The following is a 20,372-nucleotide window of genomic DNA, read 5'->3' on the forward strand; positions in this document are numbered from 1 at the left end:
ACCACGGAGCTGCAGCCTCCCGGGGCCTTGATACCTGCCAGCTTCGGGGTCCCCACATGTGTACCAGTCCGGCTCCTGGAGGACTGGTGCCATGTGAGCCTTCCTGAGAACACAGGGACACTTCCCGTGGTCACCACTGGAGAGTCACCCCTCTATGCCCAACACCTGCCCAGAGTCAGAGACAGCTCTGCTTGACCCAGGGGCAACCAAGAGAACCCATCCACAGAGCACACAGTAGGCACCTTCCCCACCTCATCGCCCCAGCCCCTTAGGAGGCAGTGCTAACATCAGCCCATTCTCAGAGGAAGAAGGGAGATTCAGGGCAAGAGGTCAGTGCTCAGGGTCCCCTGGCTACAGCAGCCAGGCCAGGTTTGTCACACTCTGCCCTTCCCCCACCCGCCTGAATTCACAATACCTGGCCTCACCGTGACTGGAGGGAGAAAGGAGCCATCCTGCCATTCCAGCCCCGACACACAATCTGGCTTCCACGCCTTCCTGTTTGGAACACAACCTGCCTGCACCTCCCAGACAGGAGGACGCAGAAATCCACAGGCCCTGCTCTGGGGATCTGGCCCGCCTGCCACTGAGCAGGCAAATCGGCCACCACGGCTGTGCCACGGGGCCGGGAGGAAGTGACCACTCACTCACCTTTCCGAAGTCTCGCACGTCGAAGAGGTCAAAGGGGTCGAACAGCTCGCTGTTCCTTAATCCGAATTTATCGTGGCAGACTTTAAGGAAGGTCCGTATGTTCTTCAAACACAGGAACTAGAGGGAAAAAGCAAAGAATAAGGGGAAACTTACTAAAACGGTAAGGTCTGTGAAACCCACGCCAGCAACGGCAGCGTGCTCATCCGTGCAGCAGCACATCCAAGCTCGTTCCTGTTCTGTCAAAGAGGAGATGGGCTCAGAGAGGCAAAGATGCCCCCGTCCCAAGGCTGGGGGTGGGAAGCCCTGCCCAGCTCCACACCAGAGCGTGTGCCCACCACCGCCCCAGCCTCCTCACCACACAGCTGCAAAGCCCACCAAGGCCTTCATGTTCAGAAGACACACCGCTCCCCATCCCGATTGGTCAGGATGGCAAGGCAGCACCCCGGGCCCCCCATGACCATCCAACCCAGCCCTCCCAGTTTCCACCACTTGTATCTGCAGTCTATCTGGTGCAATTTTGTCCAACAGAATTTTCTGGAATGACAGAAATGTTCTATCCCTGGGTCATCCAATAGGGCAGCCACTAGACGCAGGTGCCCACCGAACACCCAAAATGTGGCTAGTCTGGCAGGCCTGGTGGCTCACACCTGCAGCCAGCACACATCAAAGCTGACAGTCAGGGCCAGAGCAGACTATGCCGGCCTTGAGTCAACCAGGACGGCTAGCGCACACTCACGTGGGCACGTGCACAGGCATGCACACACGAGGCTCCTGACAACACCAACACATCCTACTCACAGGGGACAGAGCCAACAGCCAGGGACCACCCACAGGAAGCCACGGCAGACCCAGAGAGTGGCAGGGTCCAGCCACAGCGGGGGGGGTGGCGGGAGGGGTGGAGAGACCACAAAGCCAGAATTCCCAAATCGATGCATGCTTCATTTCTTCTCTGCCCACCACCAACCAGTGGGTTCTCCCCTCACCGTGCCTCATGTGCCACGGGGGCAAGAGGCTCAGCAGGGGCAGAATGACCATTTGCCCAGTCCTCGTGGAGAAACAGTTGGGAAGGAAATTCAGGAGGCAGCAGGTGAGGTGGCCGGGAGGGCAGGCTTTGGAGTCACTCAGGGCCCAGCTGGAATCCTGCCTGCTGACTACAGCAGGGAGATCAGGGACAGTGGCTCTGCCAGGCCTGGTTTCCTACCTGCCTCACTGGGTTAATCACGTGCCCTGATGACCAGAGTGGTACTGGGGTGTGGGAGCCATCAGTCCCCCAGCCCAGCTCAGCATGGGGATTCACAAGAAAGGCTGAGGCACACACGGCCCCAGAACAACCTAGGATTGTCGTCCTCATCAATAACCGCCCCTACGTGCCCAGCTCCAAGAGAAGGACAGAGAGCCTGTCCCTGCTCACTGGAAATGTAGATAAATTGGCAGATTTTCAAATAGTGCAGGTCAGAATCAGCGCCCAAGAGCATAAACCAAGCAGCGATCCGAACGCCCTGGGAGTGCAGGGTCTCCCAGTCAGGACACAAGCCCCTGCCGGCCTCTCCCCGCCAACCCAGCAGGCAATGCCCACCCCAGCCCCTTCTGCCTCAGGCCATTCCTCCCATCTTGGCTGAGGTCGCCACTGTTCAAAGACAACAGACCCATTTGTTTTATCCTCAGTCGCTCTCTGTCCACGTGTGTGTGCGCATGCGTGTGTTTTGAACACTCCAGATTAACTGCAGACATGACACTCCTTTATCCCTAAATACCTGAGTGTGTATTTCCTAAAAACAAGAACATCCTCTTCCATAATCACAGTACCTGTGACAAAACCAGGAAATTAACATGAGTACCACACAATTAACTTAACTATAGACTGTACCTGCATTTCCTTAATATATGAAGGATAATCAAAATGTCTTTTACAGCTAAAAGGAAAAAAACTGGCCTAGGTTCCAATTTGGGACCACACAGAGTTTCCGCCGCCATGCCTCTGCAGTCTCCATTAATCCGGTACAACCTTCTCCAATAGAACTTTCTGGAATTATAGAAATGTTCTATCCATGTGCCGTCCAATAGGGCAGCCAATAGACACAGGTTCCCACTCAAAATGTGGCTAGTCCGGCAGGTGCGGTGGCTCATGCCCGTAATCTCAGCACTTTGGGAGGCCGAGGCAGGTGGGTCACCTGAGGTCAGGAGTTTGAGACCAGCCTGGGCAACACAGTGAAACCCTGTCTCTACTAAAAATACAAAAATTAGTCAGGTGTGGTGGCATGAACCTATAGTCCCAGACACTCAGGGGGCTGCAGCAAGAGAATCGCTTGAACCTGGGAGGCGGAGGCTGCAGTGAGCCGAGATTGCACCACTGCACTCCAGGCTGGGTGACAGAGCGAGACTCCATCTCCAAAAAAAGAAAAAGGGTGGCTGGTGGCTACTGAAAAACCGGATTGCTACTTTCATTTTTAAGTTAAATGTTAAAGCTACGTGTGTCTAGTAACTGGATCTAAAACACTCCATGCTCTTTGTTTTTAATGACCTGTTAATTCTGAAGAATACAGACGCAAAGGACAAATCCTGTGTGATTCCACTTTTATGAGGCCCTGGAGTCGCCAGATCCACAGAGAAAGCAGAATGGTAGGTGCCCTTGAAGGGTTGGGCAACGGGGTGTCATGGTTTCAAGGGGAACAGAGCTTCTGCTTGGGGAGATGAGAGATCTGTGGGTGGGGGCGGAGGCGCTTGCCAACAGAGTGAATGCGCTTGACGCTACTGGACTGTGCTCCGGAAAACAGCAAAGACGCCAAGTGTGATGTTACATGTATTTTACTACAATAAAAAGATTAATTAGAAGAGGGAGAGAGACGTGGAGACACAGACCCACAAGGAATACATGTGATGTGAGGCAGCCAGGAGCCAGTCACACCAAGGGTGGCCGCCACCGCCAGAAGCGTGAGAGGCCGTGGGGCGGGTTCTCCCCCGAGGCCCCACGAAGGAACTGCTGCTACTGCACACCACTGATTCCAGCTTCTGGCCTGCAGCCCTGTGAACAATAAGGCTCTGCTGCTTGAAGCCACCACGTTGATGGCACTTGGTTAGGGCAGCCCCAGACGCTGGAGCCGGGAGCCGCCTGAGGACTGGGGTGGAATGGGAGCTGCGCCCTCTCCCTCGTCCGTGCTGCTGCCCATGACGCGGCTTCCAGCCCAGCTCCACTATTTTTTGCACATGGCTTGTCTATAATTTCCACTAAATTTCATTCTTCCTCAGCCTCCCAAGTTTAGAGTTAATTACATGGGTCCCAGCCATAATCACAGTCGGCCAGACCCCGGCTTCCTTTCAGGCTCAGAATAGGGCCAGCACCCCTCTCACATGGGCCCAGCATCTGCCATGCCTGGACCGGCCCCACCCACGGCCACTCTGGCCACACTAACCTTTAAGAAGCCCTCCCAGTGCAGCTCGGGGCCCACCTCAGGTGGCCTCTGGAAAACGGAGCCACGCAGGCTGATACAGATGGCAGGGACAGGGACGGCAGAGACTGGGACAAACATGGGGACTGCTTCAGGCTCCACCTCAAGGGAGGCCACACACGGCCTGGCCTTCCTTCAGGGAGCATTTCCTGTGGGTTCTACAGTTCATCCCGTTTCCAACGAAGGGAAACTGAGACGCAGAGCGTTAAGGACTCGGGCACCCAACCAGAGGGCGGGCAGCGCCAAGCATGAAGCCATGTCGGCATTGGCCAGGGCAAAGGCCCTCTGAGAGGACAGGTCTGTGTGCAGGCACCGGGTCCCTTCTGCCGTCCCTGCTCCCCTTTCCTCAGTGGCCCAGTTTGCAAGGTCTGTGGTTGCTCTGGAGGCAAACAGAGCCCCAAGGTCCAGGTTCTAGATAGGAACTCTGACGGCTGGCAGGGAGTGGACCCAAGGCTGACACTTCTGCAGGTGCATCTCGGCCACAGGGGCCCATTGAGGACACAGGCCGAGGGACGGTGGCAAGGGAGGCCAGATGGTGGTCAGTGCCAGACGAAGTCGCCTGTCCAGGCTCAAGCTGGGTCCAGCTGTCACCTGCGGCTGCAGGAGCAAGCAACATTCTTCCCTCTCACTGACCCGACCTGGACTTCGGGACCCCCCGAAGGGCAGGTCCCAGGGCTAAGTGGGCTCTCCCCCAGGCTGGCGGCTGTGGGGTCCCCACTGTGTGTGTATTTAGGGCACTCTGAGGGGGCACGGGCAACCCCACCTCCTGCTCTCCACATCCCCAGACTGCAGGGAGGGCTCCCACCCCGGGCCCCAAGAATCCTTGTCCAGGCTCTATGGCTGCAAGGAGAGGCAGCGTGTGCTGTGCCCTGGAAACGTCAGCCCCTTTCTCTCTGGCCCATTCACTGGCAGCCACGGATCTAATCAGGCTGAAATCGGATTAGTGTGGGGACAGAGGCTCCTCGAAGAGCCGCCCACCTCCCCAGGCTCAGCTGCACTGTCCTTCAGATATTGCAAGGCACCAGGGCGAGGCGTCACAGACAGGAGAGGCAAGAGAGCCAAGATCCCAGAACCAGGACCCCAGGTCTGAGCCACAAGTGAGGCCTGAGTGCACCCTGGAGGGGAAGCTTCACCGGCCAAGCTCACATGCTCTTTAGGGTCTCCAAAACCATCTACTATGATGGGGACACAATGACAGGGCAGCCCTCTCCGCCCTGCAGAACCCACGGCAGCCCACCAAGAGCAGGGCCGCCTTCAGCCTACGTGGGACCTTACTGGCAATAGGTCGCCGACAATGCTGGAGTGGGACATGGGACAGACCTGCCCCACCCTCCAGAGCTGGCATCTACCTGGCATGCTCGTATACCTCAGCCCTGAGACGGGTCAGAAGGGGAAACTGAAGCTGGGGGAGGCAAATCCACTCGCCTGAAGTCACACGGCCAGCAGGCCTCAGCTGGGGAGTTGCAGTTTGAACATAGGTGGCTTGGGCATCAACTCCTGGGCAAGGGGGATGGAGTAAGGGCAGAGCTTGATAATGACCATAGGCAGGGTGGACAGTGACCTCCACCAACATCCAACTCACTCACCACCTGCAGAGCCTGCGAGGAGTGTGTGGGAAATGGAAAAGTTCCTTTTTACATTTTCCTTTCTTATTAAAATGTGATAACTTTGTGAAGCCCTATCCTATGTAGCGGTTAGACATGCTGTGCTTACAGGCACATGGTACATTCTATGTCCTTGTACTTTAACCAAGATCTCTGATGTCCCAGCTCTCCACTGCTTTTACCTGTTCAGAAAAGTTTAAAGTTGATAGCCAATCCAGTTTTAGTTTAGATTGTGAAGTCTGGCTCCAGCCAATGGAGATCAGACACAGCAGTAAGGACGACCCCAAATACGTAAAGGATAAATTTGTCTGTTTTCCTTTGTTCATTGTACTCTCATGGCACAATGGCTAGCGAGGTACCCTTCCTGCAGTCCAGGAAGTAAAAATCGTGTTGCTGAAAGATCCTTTGTCTCAGTGCTGACGTTTTGTTTGTTTCTGTTTTTGTTTTTTTGCAGCACCGAGCATCTGTTTCCAACAGTGTGCATGGTCACTGTCCCATTCCACAGATGGAAAACCGAGGATCCAAGCCATGAGCTCACTAATAGACCCAGGGCTCAGGGGCAGATGGAGTGGCTGGAGTGAGAAAGGGCTGCAGGCCCCTGCCTGAAGAGGTGCAAAGAAATCCTGTCTTACCAAGTGTGGTGGCACCAGACTGGCAACTTCAAGGCAGGTGCCACACTGCCTTGAGGGCTGGCTCCCTGGCCACAGCTGGGCCATGCAGGAGCAGCCTGGGGCCGGGCTGACCTTTATGGGAGGTGACCCCCCCCAGCTCCCTCCCCCCAGGAGAGCTTAGGCAAGCCCCATCACTGCACAGTGAGCCTCTGGCACAGAGCTCCAGGCCCTTCCAGCCACGATCTGCTGCGCGTCTTGGTGCACTGACTCAGAGATCACAGGCTCTCCGCTGCTGCCAGGTTTTCTAGAAGGCCAGGCCCTGGGCTAAGAACTCCCTCGAGTCACTGCAGCAATCCCTAATTTACAGATGAGGAAACAGGTTTCATGAGGTTACCTGGCCTGCCCAAGGTCACTAGCAAGGATGTAACCAAGCTGGCAACAGATCTGGGATGGTCTGACCTCCAAGGCCAGACAGCTGGCCTGTAAGCTATCCTGTCTGTGGGTTTCTGGGCAGGGAAATCACATGATATTTTTCTTTTTTTAAGAAGACAACAGTACTTTGAGGAGAACTCGGTCTGTTCAGAGGTGATGGGGAGACGGTGAGAGTAGGAGCCCAGCCTTTGGGCTTGAGGGGTGGGCCCCACCCACAGAAACCAAGGCTTGGGAATGTGGCCAGCAAGGTGAGGGTCACACTGATTTACTGGCATGTCATAACTAACTGGCACGCATGCGCCTTTCACAGCCTGTACCCCTTTCAGACCCACGTCTGCTCCATCCCCACAAACAACTTGTATTTTGAGCCCCAGTTTGTAGACTTGGAAACAGAGGTACCAAAAGACAGGCAACCTGTGATCTAAACCCAGGCCCGGTCCCTCTCAGGGCGTCCCCCACCTCTGGCAGTCCCTTTGGCTGCCCCACCAGCAAGACCAGGAGACCGGATGTCCTCAGTCCCAGGAGTGATACTCAGTGGGGGGTGACGCCCTGCAGGGAAAGCCCCAAGCTGGGGTCTCCAGATCCCCTGGCTTGACCTTCCCCTCCACGTAGACTGTCACCAAAAGACAGAGCTCCCCCTAGGACTCTGGCTGGCATCCCCAACCACCCACTCCAGTCCCCCACAGTCCTCCCTCCCAGCCGGTCTCTTGCACATGGCCACATTCCAATGCAGACCCCACAGCAGGTGCACCAGGTGGGGACAGCCCAGGCCTGGCTGTACCCCAGGCCTGCTCCTACTCAACAGCCACACAGGTTCTCTGTACCTCAGTTTCTCAATCTGTAAAATGGGCAAGGAGAACCCTGCCCTCTGACTTCCAGGATGCTAGGACTCTCACTCAAGACAAAAAGAGACTGTACTGAGGCCATCTCCCTGGGGAAGTCCAGAAGTCCCCTGAGCATTGGCCACTGAAAGAGCAGGGGCAAGGGAGAGGCACAGTTAGCTGGAGCTGAGGAGCGGCCACACCAAACGAGGACCTAGGCCCTTCGCTGCCAGGGTCCCACCCTGGAGCTGTTAGCCTGCCACCCCGCTGGCCTTTAGTTCACAGCAGAGCTCCTCAAGGCAGCTGCCAGGGACTGGGGGAGGGACACAGGCTGACAAGGAACTTCTGGGGCCCAGCCTCAGGCTCTCTGCTCATGCCCAGAGCAGCCCAACAACTGGGAGGTGAAGACCCCCTCCCCATGATCCCCTTGCTGCAAGAGGGAACCTGGACACCACACCCCCCCGCCAAAGAAACAGGACACCATAGCTTCTGGACCTCAGGAGAATAGGCAGTCTCTTTTTAAGCCCCTGGGTTTTTCTAAACAAGTCGGGATTTCCATGTGCAGCCTCCATGCTCTGCAGCAAAGGCTCCAGGAGGTGCCCATGGACCCAGGGTGTTTTCTCGAAAGACTTCAACAAGTGTCACTAACACGGCACTTGGCAGAGATCGATCGCATGCCCGGCGGCTCTGCTTCCGGCAGGAGTGGCACTGCCTCCCTGGGGCCACACTGCTGAGTGGTGCCAATCAGAAGCTCTGGCTGGCAGCTGAGGATGTCTTTGATCAATACAAAATGGGAAAACAAATTAATTTCCTGTTTTATTTATGCCATGCTCATTCCAACAACCACTTAAAATGGCTTGATTACTATTCAGCAGATGCAGCTTGATGGAACAGATCAAGCTTGGGGCCATGAGGTAGATAAACAGGTGACCCTGGGTGACAACAGGCCTGCCAGGTGCTCACGGGGACAGGAGCTGAGGCCGTTTGCTCCCTCTGGGTCCCAAATATCCTGGACAATGCCTAGCCCATCACGAAGCTCACTACCTGGAAAATGAACCAATGAACCAACGAATTAATTAATTAATGACCAAATAAATGAATGCCTAGGAAGTACTCAGGTGCCTTCTGACTGCTGGCACTTCTCAAAGGATCTTGCTTTCCCCTCAAGCAGCAGAGAGTCCACGATGCCCTCTGAAGCGCCCGGGGCCCCAAGGACAGCCACTGCTGCTCAGGTGGAAACCCTCACTTCCAGAAGCATCTCCTCCAGAAACAAGCAAGCAGGTGGAACTTAGGGCCTGGCCTCCACCCCTTATTCCTGCACACATCAACGTCACCTGCACAACTCTACACACCAGCTCACCAGGGACCCATTAGCTGGACAGATCCAATAACCATTCTGGTGGGGGAGGTCCTTTATTGACCATTTTATGGATGAGGAGACTGAGGCTCAGGAAGGCCTGCATCTGGTCTGTCATCAGGTACGGTGGCTCACACCTATAATCCTGGCACTTTGGGAGGCCAAGGCAGGTGGATCACTTGAGGTCAGGAGTTTGAGATTAGCCTGACCAACACAGTGAAACCCTGTCTCTAATAAAAATACAAAATTGGCCGGGCATGGTGGTGCAGACCTATAATCCCAGCTACTCAGGAGGCTGAGGCAGGAGAATCACTTGAACCCTGGAGGCAGAAGTTGCAGCGAGCTGAGATTGAGACATTGCACTGCAGCCTGGGCTACAACAGTGAAACTCCATCTCAAAAAAAAAAAAAACTGGTCTAACTTGAAGGTCACTGTCAATAAGGAGAGGCTTCCCAGGCCATCGCCAGGGCCCCTGCAGTGAGGCCTGTGTGTGTGTGTGTGTGTGTGTGTGTGTGTCTCACTCCATCTCCCAGGCTGGAGTACAATGGCGTGATCTTGGCTCACTGCAGCCTCCACCTCCCAGGTTCAAGCAATTCTCCCACCTAAGCCTCCCGAGTATCTGGGACTACAGGTCTGTGCCATCATGCCCAGCTAATTTTTGTATTTTTAGTAAAAGAGATAGGGTTTCACCATGTTGGCCAGGCCGTTCTTGGACTCCTGGCCTCAAGTGTTCCACCTGCCTCAGCCTCCCAGAGTGCTGGGATTACAGGTATAAGCAACTATGCCCAGCCCACACTGAACCCTTAAAGCGCAGTGGCTCACACCTGTAATCCCTGAACTTTGGGAGGCCAAGGCAGGTGGATTACCTGTGGTCAGGAGTTCGAGACCAGTCTGGTCAACATGGTGAAACCCCATCTCTACTAAAAATACAAAAATCAGCTGGATTCTGGCAAACGCCTGTAACCGCAGCTGCTTGGGAGGCTGAGGCAAGAGAATCGCTTGAAGCTGAGAGACAGAGGTTGCAGTGAGCCAAGGTGGTGCCATTGCACTCCAGTCTGGGCAACAGAGCGAGACTCCATCCAAGAAAAAAAAAGAAAGACGCTGCAGTGCGGGACTCCCAAGGCAGAACTCCGAGGCCACTCCAGCTCATTTGCTGCTCCGAGCAGGGAAAGCATGGGTCAGCCAGGGACTGACTGACGAGTGTTGGGAGTCAATTTTGTCTGGATGATTGAACATGAACACTTCCTTCGCTTGGGCCCATTTCCCCAGCTGCACGTGCACCAGGGCCACTGGGCCAGGCCAGCAGGCTGAGTAATGAACCCGACCCGCCTTTGCGCACAGCCTGGCACGAGGCTCCCCCCTCACCCGGCTGGGATACGGAGCTGCTCTTCCTGCTGTGATCTGGAGGAGGGGGTGGTGTTTTCTTTGTGCACATCAAGGTCTTCCAGGGGCCAGCCTTGCCCCAATCAGGGGCAGAGAGAGGGGCAGAGTGAGGGGCAGGCCAGATCACAAGCCAGGTGGCCCGCATGACCTCAGGAGGGGAACTCCCCCCACCAAGAGCAGGCAGCTTCAGCCATGGCCGCTACACCTGTCCACCGGAACGAGGGAAAGGGCTGCATCAACAGCATGTCTCATATCACTGTCATGTAAAGGTTTCCGGCATTCTGAGTCTCACTGACACTCAACGTGCTAAAACAACGTCAGGTGGCACTTCCACTTTCTCCAATAGCACATGGCACCCGCTGAGTCCGTGCCTGGCACTGCACCAAGCCCTTGACATTCCTGTCTGGTTCATCCATCTAAGGTGGTTCATAAGCTGTCATGTATCCCTGGTCTGCAGGTGGAGAAATAGCTTAGGGACCACCCTGCTCATCCGGGGAGTGAGGGGAGGGCCCAGGTCTAAGCCAGATGGTCTGGTCCCACCCCCATGGGAGCCCCAGCGGATAGGCAGGACACAGCCCACCCTGCACATGACCTGGGAGGAGGGAGGGGCTGGGCTGGCTCGGGTAAAGGTAGAGCTAGCTGCACACAGGCTCTGTCGGGGGTGCCTCTCCATCCCTCTGACACAGGCGCTTCTCTCTTACACTGGGCCCTCCTGCTTCCCAGGAGATAAGCCAGTAATCCTGGAACCAGGCACCTCCACGGATGACTACCAAAACGCAGCTCCAAACACACTATACTTCCTCAGCACTGGTGGAGGAAGTCCTCCAAGTCAGACCCATAGAGGCAAGTCCCGGCCCTCAGCAAGCTTCTGGACCCCCACCCTGACCCAATTCCGGCACCCTCCGTCACCTTCCACGAGGTCTTCCTGCCACTCCCACCCCCAAGCTTTCCAGTTTTGGTTCATCCAAGGCGGGCTGGGGGCCCTGGACCCTAGAGGCATGTGGCTGCCACTCGGCACCTGCTAGGGCTCTGAGCCTTTGACTATGCTGTTCCTGTGGCTTGAACACTGTTCCCTATCCCCACCTCCTAACCTTGTCCCTTTCAACCCAAGCCCAGCTCCTGAAGGAAGAAACGGCCTTTCTCCTCCACTGCATCTACCCCCTCAAATTGCAGGTCACTGGCTCACCACACTCTAGGCAATGGTACTGCAAGATGGAAAGCGGGCTTCCCAGAGAAGATACCAGAAGACTCACGGGGCCCAGCCAGCTGCTGCTAATAGGGCCCTGGAGACCTGGATTCAAAATGTCCGCCACCAGAGCCAAGACCCCAAAATCCAACCAACAGCACTCAGGCAGCCCTGGGTCCAGAATCCCAGATTCTTCCCAAAAAAGGGATAGGACAAGGTTGCTTCGCAGCTCAAGGCCAGGAGGCCCAGGTAGGCAGAACGCCCGCCCAGCCCTGGGCATCACCTGCTGGTTAGCAGCTTCACTCTCAGCTTTCCTCAGGGTCTCCTCCAGAGCAGCCTGGTTTCCAGATGGGCTCTGCTGCAAACCTCAAGTGCCCAGCCAGTGAGAACCAGCAAGGACCAGCAGGCATGAAGTCCAGGAAACCCGGCGCTGGGCTCCCACACACTGCCAGGGTCTGTCCATCTGTCTGTCTGTCCGCAGCCCCTGAGCCACGGGGAGTGGGACTCAAAGGCTGAAGAGTCAAGCTCTCAAGAAAAGGGAGACACCCTGGCCACCCAGCAGCCCTGGGCACATGCACGCAGGGCCATGCCAAGCTGCAGAATTGCCCCTCTCCATCCTGAATGCCTTCCTCAGCAGTACTTGAGGGGAAACGCAGCAAGAAAAGTCAATTCTGGAAAAGCCCTTGTTCAGAAATCCGAGTGGAGTGGGTGGGCGGCGGGAGGCTCCTTTTCAACTCTGCACCCCCATCCAGTCCACACTCAGACACCAAAGAGGCGGTGTCCACTGTGTGCTATGCCACAGCCCAGTCGTGCCTGTTCAGAGCCAGCAGCCGACAGGGATCTCAGCTTTCCACCTGCTTCCGCAAGCCCTCTAAGGACCCAGCTCTGCTGCTGACCGTGGGTCTAAGCCAAGGGCGGGGGAAATAAAGAGTGGCCCACATGATCAGGACTTCAAGGTCAGGGTCAAACCAAAGGTTTTCTATAAAGCTAGCAGGAAATTGCTTTTCGAGTATTTCTCTTTATAACCATCTTCCCTGAGCCGGCTTCTGAGTGCCGGAGGGTTCAAATCCTACTCTCCTGCCACCTGGCTCTGAGAGTTTAGCCCAGACGGGACACCTGCGCCTCGGCCCTCCTGGGTGCTCTCACAGGACCTCAGCCCCTCCTCTCCGCTGCAGCCACAAGCCGTCTGTGAAACGGGCTCGTCTCTGCCACCTCATTTTCTCCATTTCTTTCGCCTTCCGGAAAGCAGCCTCAAATGTCAACATCGGGGAATTCACACGCTCTCTGGAGCGCCCCATCTCCAGCGCAATTAGACAATCCAACTACAGATAGACCCAGGCAGAGCACGATTGACTCAGCCTGTTCCCCTGCCGCCCACTAAAATTAAAGCCAAATGGAGCCCTTCATGGCCAGCAGACACCGGATTATCGCTCTCGGTCTGAAGGAACGATTCTCGCTATTATCCCTTCCTACTGGGCTAAAAATACTGAAAGAAAAATGCAATCACAGCACCAGAGCGCTTCCCGAGCAGGGGGGTGACTGAGAGCCTCCTACGATCAGAAACGAAAGGCAGGGCCAGCTTCCCGAGCAGGGGGGGTGAACACAAGCCTCCTTCTACAATCAGAAATGAAAGCCAAGGCAGGCACGGCCGTTCACTATGGAGGCAGTGAGGCGGGAGGCGGCCTCTTCCCCCGCAGAAGCCTCCAAGCCAGCCACGATTGACAGCAAAGTGTCAAAAACTCTTCTTAGCCAACTACCAAACGGGCAACTTCGGGGGCTGGAGAACAAGAGCTGGCACCCAGCAGGGTCAGAGCAGGAGGGGGACAGGCACAGTGGGGCTCTCACCCTGAAAGAGGCCCTCACGCCCACCCTGCCCCATTTGGAACTCCTACTGGAGCCTCTCCTGCAGGTGCCTACAAAGCCCCACCCACCAGGGAGTGGCTGTCACCTGCCAGGCAACGGCAAAGGGACCCAACATGGCACCTCCTCCTCAGCAGTTCCTGTGCTCCATGAGGCCCATAGGCGGGAGCTGGGACCGCGAGGCAAAAACCCATCTCAGTCTGGACCCCTGACACCTGCCCTTCACCTCTCAGAGCCTCAGTTTCCTCACCTCTTAGGGAGAGGTGGCAGTCATACCCACAGCAGCTGACAGCAGACCACTGGTGGGTCACTCACCTTGTGCTGGGGACAGGACTTTTAGACTGCTCCGCTACTTCAGGAACATGATCCCCAAAGCAGAGACGTTTTCCCCATTTTACAGCTAAGCAGAGACGTTTTCCCCATTTTACAGCTAAGCAGAGACGTTTTCCCCATTTTACAGCTAAGCAGAGACGTTTTCCCCATTTTACAGCTAAGCAGAATGAGGCTTCAGGAAGTGTCGTTATTTGCCCAATGTCGTGGGCAGCTGAGGATGCTATAGCAAAATCCCATAGCCCGGGACGCTTATAAACCACAGGGGTTTCTTTCCTGCAGTTCCAGAGCCTGGAAGCCCTGCATGGTCAGCTTCCAGTGGCTTCTCCTTGCACCCGTGCATAGCAGAGAGTAGAGAGAAGCGGCCCCTCATGGTACTCGTAAAAGGGCACCGTCTGATTCACGAAAGGTCTGCTCTTATGACCTCATCTAAACCTAGTTACCTCGAAAGGCCCCCGCTCATAATAACACCTCATTTCAGGGTAGGGTTTCAACACAGGAATTTTTGGGAGACACAAACATTCATTCCCAGTCCATAACAACAAGTGTAAAGAGTTGAATGGGTGGGCCCCAAAGAGATAGGTCTGCACCCTAACCCTGAGAAGCCTATCTGTGACCTTTTGGAAAAATGGTCTTTGCAGATAAAATTAGGCTCTTGAGATAAGATAATCCCAGATTACCGGTGGGCCCTAAATCCAATGACAAGTGTCCCTAGAAGACAGACAGAAGAGAAGAGGCTGTGTGACAACAGAGGCACAGATTGGGTGGATATGGCCACAAGCCAAGGAATGCCTGTGGCCACCAGAACCTGAAAGAGTCAGGATGGATCCTCTCCTAGGGCCTCCAGGGAGAGGTCAGCCCTGCCGACACCTAGAGCCTTCACAAAAAGCACAGCCCACCAACAGCTACAGCCTCTGGAGAGAGCACAGCCCACCAACAGCTACAGCCTCTGGAGAGAGCACAGCCCACCAACAGCTACAGCCTCTGGAGAGAGCACAGCCCACCAACAGCTACAGCCTCTGGAAAGAGCACACCCCGCCAACAGCTAGAACCTCCGGAGGGAGGACAGCCCAGGAACAACTAGAGCCTCCAGAGGGAGCACAGCCCTACCAACACCTAGAACTTGCAGAAGGAGCACAGCCCAGCAACAGCTAGAGCCTCCAGAGGAAGCACAGCCCCAAAGACAACCAGAACCTCCGGAGGGAGCACAGCCTGCCGACACCCAGAACCTGTGGAGGGAGCACAGCCCTCCGACACCTTGGTTCCAGCCTGTGGCCCCCAGGGCTGCTGCTGGAGGGCGCTGGTCTGTGGTTCTTTGTCGAGCAACTCCACTGGCCAGCTGGTGGCAGGCAGCCCTGTGCCATTGGCACTGTGCCTGCCAAGCCGACCACAACAGGCACTTGGAATAGCTGTGGGATGAAGGGCACACAATGGAATGAGTAGGGTTTAGATGAGAAACTGAGGCAAGAATTCTCTTGGTTTCTTCCACCCTTTGTCCCCGTTCACGCCAGCACGGGTTCCGCAATGCCCCACGCCCCCTGCTCACAGCTGGGAGACCATGGACCCTGAGCCCAGCACACTGGGGCCCTCTGAAAATATGGTTTGGACCCCGAGGCCTAATCCAGGGCTCTTTGGGGAACAAGGTCTGTAGAGAGACTCCAGGAGGGTGAGAAGTCAGAAAGTCCCACCTGTGTGGGACTCCAGACCCAACTGTCTCTGACCACCATAAGGCCCAGCTTCAGGCATCCCTGAATGGGGACAGGGGGCTCAGGCACAGGCTGGGGAAACCTGTCTGGCAGGGAGATGGAGGTTCAAATCCTGAATGCCCCCCACACCCACCTCTGGGAAACCCAGATCCCACGACCCCAGCTCCAGGCTAACCACACGACTCAGGCTCCAGGGCCTGCCTATCCAACAGCTGCCTCCCTGTCTCTACAGAAGGCACCTGGCTCGAGCACCCCAAAACCAAGACCTGGGGCCTCCATCCCTAGGTGTCCTCCCTCTGCAGAAGTACCCACTACTTGCCAGAGGCTGCAGCCAGTACCTGACGGGCAGCACCGCCCATCACCCCTTGCACAGGCAGTGGCCCCCACATGAGGGACAGCCCAATGCGCATGTGTGACGTTCTTAAGATCCCAGCACCACGAATGCCAAGGGAGGTAACACATCCCGTTCTGATGCGCCACGAACACTGCCGAAGCTATCACTGAGAGCAACACGCCTTTGTGCAGGTGGGGAATCCCTCCGCTGTCAGCGCCCATCATTTCCAGAAGAAAGAGCCAATTGTTATGTCCTGTTATCATCCCAGTCATTTCCAGGGATTTCTGAGAAGGGGCGTATGCCTGGTGTTAAGAGGCCATCCCCACGGGCACACACCACAGCTAATGTCCCTCTGTCCGTCTGTCCACCCACCCACCAACACCTGCTGAGGGTATGTGGCCCTGCGTGTGTGGCCCAGCCTGCCGAACCAGCTCTGTCACCATGGGGCGAGGCCCAGGGAGGGGCAAGTGCGTGTGAGACGTCCAACAGGAGAAGTGCCTGCACTCCCAGGAGCTTTCTCGCCTGGTGCTGGAAGGACCCAAAATGCTCAGGATCACGGCAGCACATCGTGGGTGCTCAGGGAATCGGAGCAAATCAACGCAAGCCTGAAGGCTCCCAGAGGAGGCATCCCAGATCCAGCCAAGGAAGGTCGGTGGGGCGGCGGCTGTGGCACTGCAGCCGAGCACTCACGTGCCACACACCTGCCTGGGGGTGGGGGGGCAGGGATGTGCTGGCGCTCGAGCAGGGGAGGGTCTTGCTGTGCGTGTTCACATGTGTATGCGCATGGGGTGTGCAGTGCTCGGCTGTGTGCCGGCATGCACGTGTTGCTGTACATAAGGACGTGCACACGCTCTCGGTGTGTGTATGTACCAGGCACGTATGTGTGGCGTGTGTGCATCTGTATTATGAAAATAAAGCTAAGCAAAAATACATCTGTAGGACAAGGACTGAGAAAACGGTTCTGAACTCCAACAGGTGGAGGGTAAGACACAGTCTTCCAGTTGTTTAAACCTCTTCGTTTTTATTACTGCTGTTTGCATGCAGTGAATGCAAGTGTGGCGAGGTGAGGAAAAAGGAAGGCAGACACTCCTTCCTCCGGCTGCCCTGCAGACACCCACACCAGAGAACCAGGGTGCCCTGCAGATGGGAGGCAGTGGCCAGGTCGCCTCCAGGCTCCGCCAGGATCCAAGAAGGGCAGAGCCTGACCAGGGCATTTCCAGCCAGATTCTGCTTCCTGTGGGGATTTCCTGCCCCTTCAGGTCCTAACTCTTCAATCATTCAGGTTCTGGGGAACCCATGGAGAGCAACACAGCCACGCCACCCTCCACAAGCCCAGCCAGGGAGTGTGGCCCCATGGCCGACACCAAGGTGAGGCTCCTGGCTGCTGAAGCTGAGCCAGAGCATGGCCCTCACATTCCTCCTCACTCCCTACCTTGCTTCTCCCCACTCCCCAGGGAGTGGTCCTCCCTAGTTCCCACAGTCCTCCCCACTTCTCCCCACTTCCCCCATGCTTCTCTCCACATTCCTTCCCATGGCCACACTCCTCCCCATGCCCCCCCATGCTCCTCCCCACTCCCCCCGTTACTCTCCACTCCTCCCCACTCCCTATGGTCCTCCCCATGCCCCCCACACTTCTCCCCACTCCTCCACACTGCCCCCACAGCCCAGCCTCCCCAGCCTGAGGGGAGCCCTCCAAATCCTCCAGCTCAGGCTACTTGCTTAAGCTCCGTTCCCGCCTCTTCTGCTCAGCACAAGGGCACGGCCCCTGTTCCGGGGAATTCTTGAAAATCTGGAATGGGCAGCGGGCACCTCACTGCCCATCTGCTCTTCTCCTGCTCACTCGCAAAGTCAAGACGTGGAGCCCACGGGGCCAGGAGGCGCCAAGCACAGCTTCCTGGGTGATCTTGGACACATTGATGACCCTCTCGGAGCCTCAGTTTCCCCCACCCAGTGGCTCTGAATGAATTCCCTGGATTCCTGAGGAGGAGGCAACCTCCTCACTAGCTCACGGGGAGAGAGGGAGGGAAGGCAGTTCTGATGCCTAAAAACAGGTCTGCAAGCCAGGAACTCAACCATCTCCGGAGGTGCCAGAGATCCTCTCAGTCACCCGGCCTCCCCTGGACCCACAGCCCCTCCCTGCCCTGTGACCGTCATCCCAAGCTCCTGGGGAGGGTCTCTGGTTCTCAGAGGTTGGGCCCGGCGGGTCTGGGGTCTGGGCTGCTCTGCCTTCCTACCTTTCTGATTTGTTTCTTCTTTTGCTTTGTTTTGGTTTGATCTGGTTTTTTTCCGAGTAGGCATTACTTTCAGAATTTCTTAAAATGTAATCTCAGCTTTGGGTAAGGTTTGGAAGGACGGGGTCCCGTGAATGCACAAAAAACAAGCAGCCAGCTAGTTTCTGAGAAGTCCCCTCCACAGTCAGAAAATGTGAAGATGAACTAAGAAGCTGTGCTTTCTGGAAATTCCAGGCGAACCAGCACCAGGCCCCCCAGCCAGCAGGCAGAGCACCAGGGGGCAAGACAGCGGGAGGGGGTTCCCTGCTGCCAGGACAACAGCTGGGCAGCCGAGGTCAGGAACGCTACAGCTGCAGCCTCGCTTTCCACCCCACCTAGGCAGGAGCCCAGTGGGAGGGAGGCTGCCTCTGCCAGGGTCTGGGACAGAGCTCTCTGGGGGGAAAGGGAAGGCAGGAAACCCAGCCATCCTCAAGCAGTAAAGTCAGAGCTGGTATTTCAGCCGGGAGATGAACTCCGGTCCTGGGCACACCTGCTCGAAGTCACAAAAAGGGCAGACTGCAGTGCCTACCCCCCTGCCCAGCTCCCCACCTGGCTCCTCCTGCCCACCCGCCTGCCTGGGGTACCCAGGACTCTCCAATGCCGCTGGTGTCTCTCTGGCTCCTCATTCCATGCAGGCCTATCCTCTGGTGCTCTCCTAGTTGGGACAACCATCCCTGCTTTACCAGGTGGAGAAACGGGCTCAGCCCAGCAGTCAGGGGCCTCCCCTATATCAGTTGCTATAGATCTAGTCCCATTTCACCAGGGAAGGAAGCGTGCCCAGGACGCCGCTCCCTGGGATGAAATGGGTTTGTTTTTTTCTCCCAGTGTAGAAATAGCCCCACCAGGACAAGGGCAGGATGTGAAACCGACAAGAACTCCCATCCTAAAACATCACTGACCACTGAGGGCGTTTTCTGTCTCTGACTCTGGGTTTTTAGGGGTTTTCTTGTCTGTGTGTGTGGTGTTTTCTACATATTTGACTACAGGGAATAACAGCATATTGAGTGCTGGCACCCCCTCACTGATAGCACAGGGATCCCAGCTCCCTGCCTCCCCAGCAGCAGTGCAGGGCGAGGAGGGGAGGCAGGGACAGGTGGACCTGGTGCCTTCCAGGGCATGAGGGATATCATCCCGGCGGGCAGAGCAGGAAACGGAGACGTGTGAGTTCCCCCAGCATCACCATCACAGTTGGCAGCTGGGGCACCTGTGCTGCACCCCCTCAGCCGGGACACGTGGCCAGGGCCACTCCACGCAACTGTCACAAGCCTAAGATCAGCCCCACCAAGTAAAAATGGTGGCGCCAACAGGGACCCCGAGGCGCACAGCTCCATTACCACCTGCATTCATCCATCCATCCTTCATCCGTTCATTCCTCAATCTGTGTCTGGTCCCACTTTGTACCAGGCTCCAGGCACCAAGAGGAGAGCCCTGGGCCCCGCCCATGGGAAGAGACAGTCACAACCCAAGGCTCCCAGGCCAGGCCTGTGAGGTGCTCCCTGCGCCACCCCAGGTGCTATTTTTGGAGGAGGGGGTAGGGGCCTCCCAGGGAAGTGAAAGGGCAGCAGAGCGGCTCGAGGTGCTGAGAAACTGAGCACACCCCACCAGGCATAGCCGCGAGGGCCCAGGCCCAGGGCCGGGCTTGCAGCAGAGGCAGCCCAGAGGGTGGGGTTCCTGACAGAGCTCTCCTCTGGGCTGACAGTGACTGAAAATGGCAAATCCACAGGCATTAGATATGGTCCCACTGCCACCCAAGGGCCTCAGCCCCAGGCTGCAAGAGAGACAGACACTCAGAACTTTCTGGGCCGGGCCCCTGTCTGTCACCTGGGACAGCTGCGGCATGGAAGCCACCAGAGAGGAACAGCTGGGAGACAAAGACACAGGTCCCGCAGCCGGACCTGCCCGGAGCAGACCTTTGCTCCAGGCTTCCCCCAGCTCCTGCCCACCCTCTGTGCCAGACTGCTCCCTCCCAGGGTGCCCACCCCTCAAGCTGTTCCTCCCACCACCCCCTTCACACCCCATTCTGCTGCAGGCCTGATCTTTGGGGGCAGGCTGTGACCCCTGCCCCTCCCCACCAGGGAGCCCGGGGCACGAGGCACCACGCACCCCGCGAGCGTCTGGACGGAAGGAAGAGTGAGCAGTGCCGGGCTGGACCGTGCAACTCGCCCCCCAGACAAAAGCTATGCCTCGTCCTCATTCCCAGAACCTCCAAACGTGATCTGATTTGGGAAAAGGGTCTTCGCAGATGTGACCAAGGAAGGACCTGAAGAAGAGGCCACCCCAGATTAGGTGGGCCCCGAATATCCAGTGTCTTCTTCAGAGACAGAGAAGAGAGAGACACGGGATGAGGCCCTGAGGAGAGGAAGGCCCAGAGCCCCTGGACGTAG

At 56.7% G+C, this 20,372-nt stretch overlaps 1 protein-coding gene across 7 annotated transcripts in view; it reads right to left on the reverse strand.

The window, feature by feature from the left end:
- The window catches only part of VAV2 (vav guanine nucleotide exchange factor 2), a 219,675-nt gene that overhangs the window by 166,569 nt on the left and 32,734 nt on the right, over positions 1 to 20,372 (reverse strand). For all 7 annotated transcript variants that reach the window (XM_035262230.3, XM_035262224.3, XM_035262220.3 and 4 more), the window contains exon 2: positions 649 to 765. In XM_035262230.3, coding sequence (XP_035118121.1) covers positions 649 to 765 — 117 coding nt within the window. The remainder of the gene's footprint in view (positions 1 to 648; positions 766 to 20,372) is intronic.

This window comes from Callithrix jacchus, chromosome 1, assembly GCF_049354715.1.
Source record: "Callithrix jacchus isolate 240 chromosome 1, calJac240_pri, whole genome shotgun sequence".
NCBI lineage: Eukaryota > Metazoa > Chordata > Mammalia > Primates > Cebidae > Callithrix > Callithrix jacchus.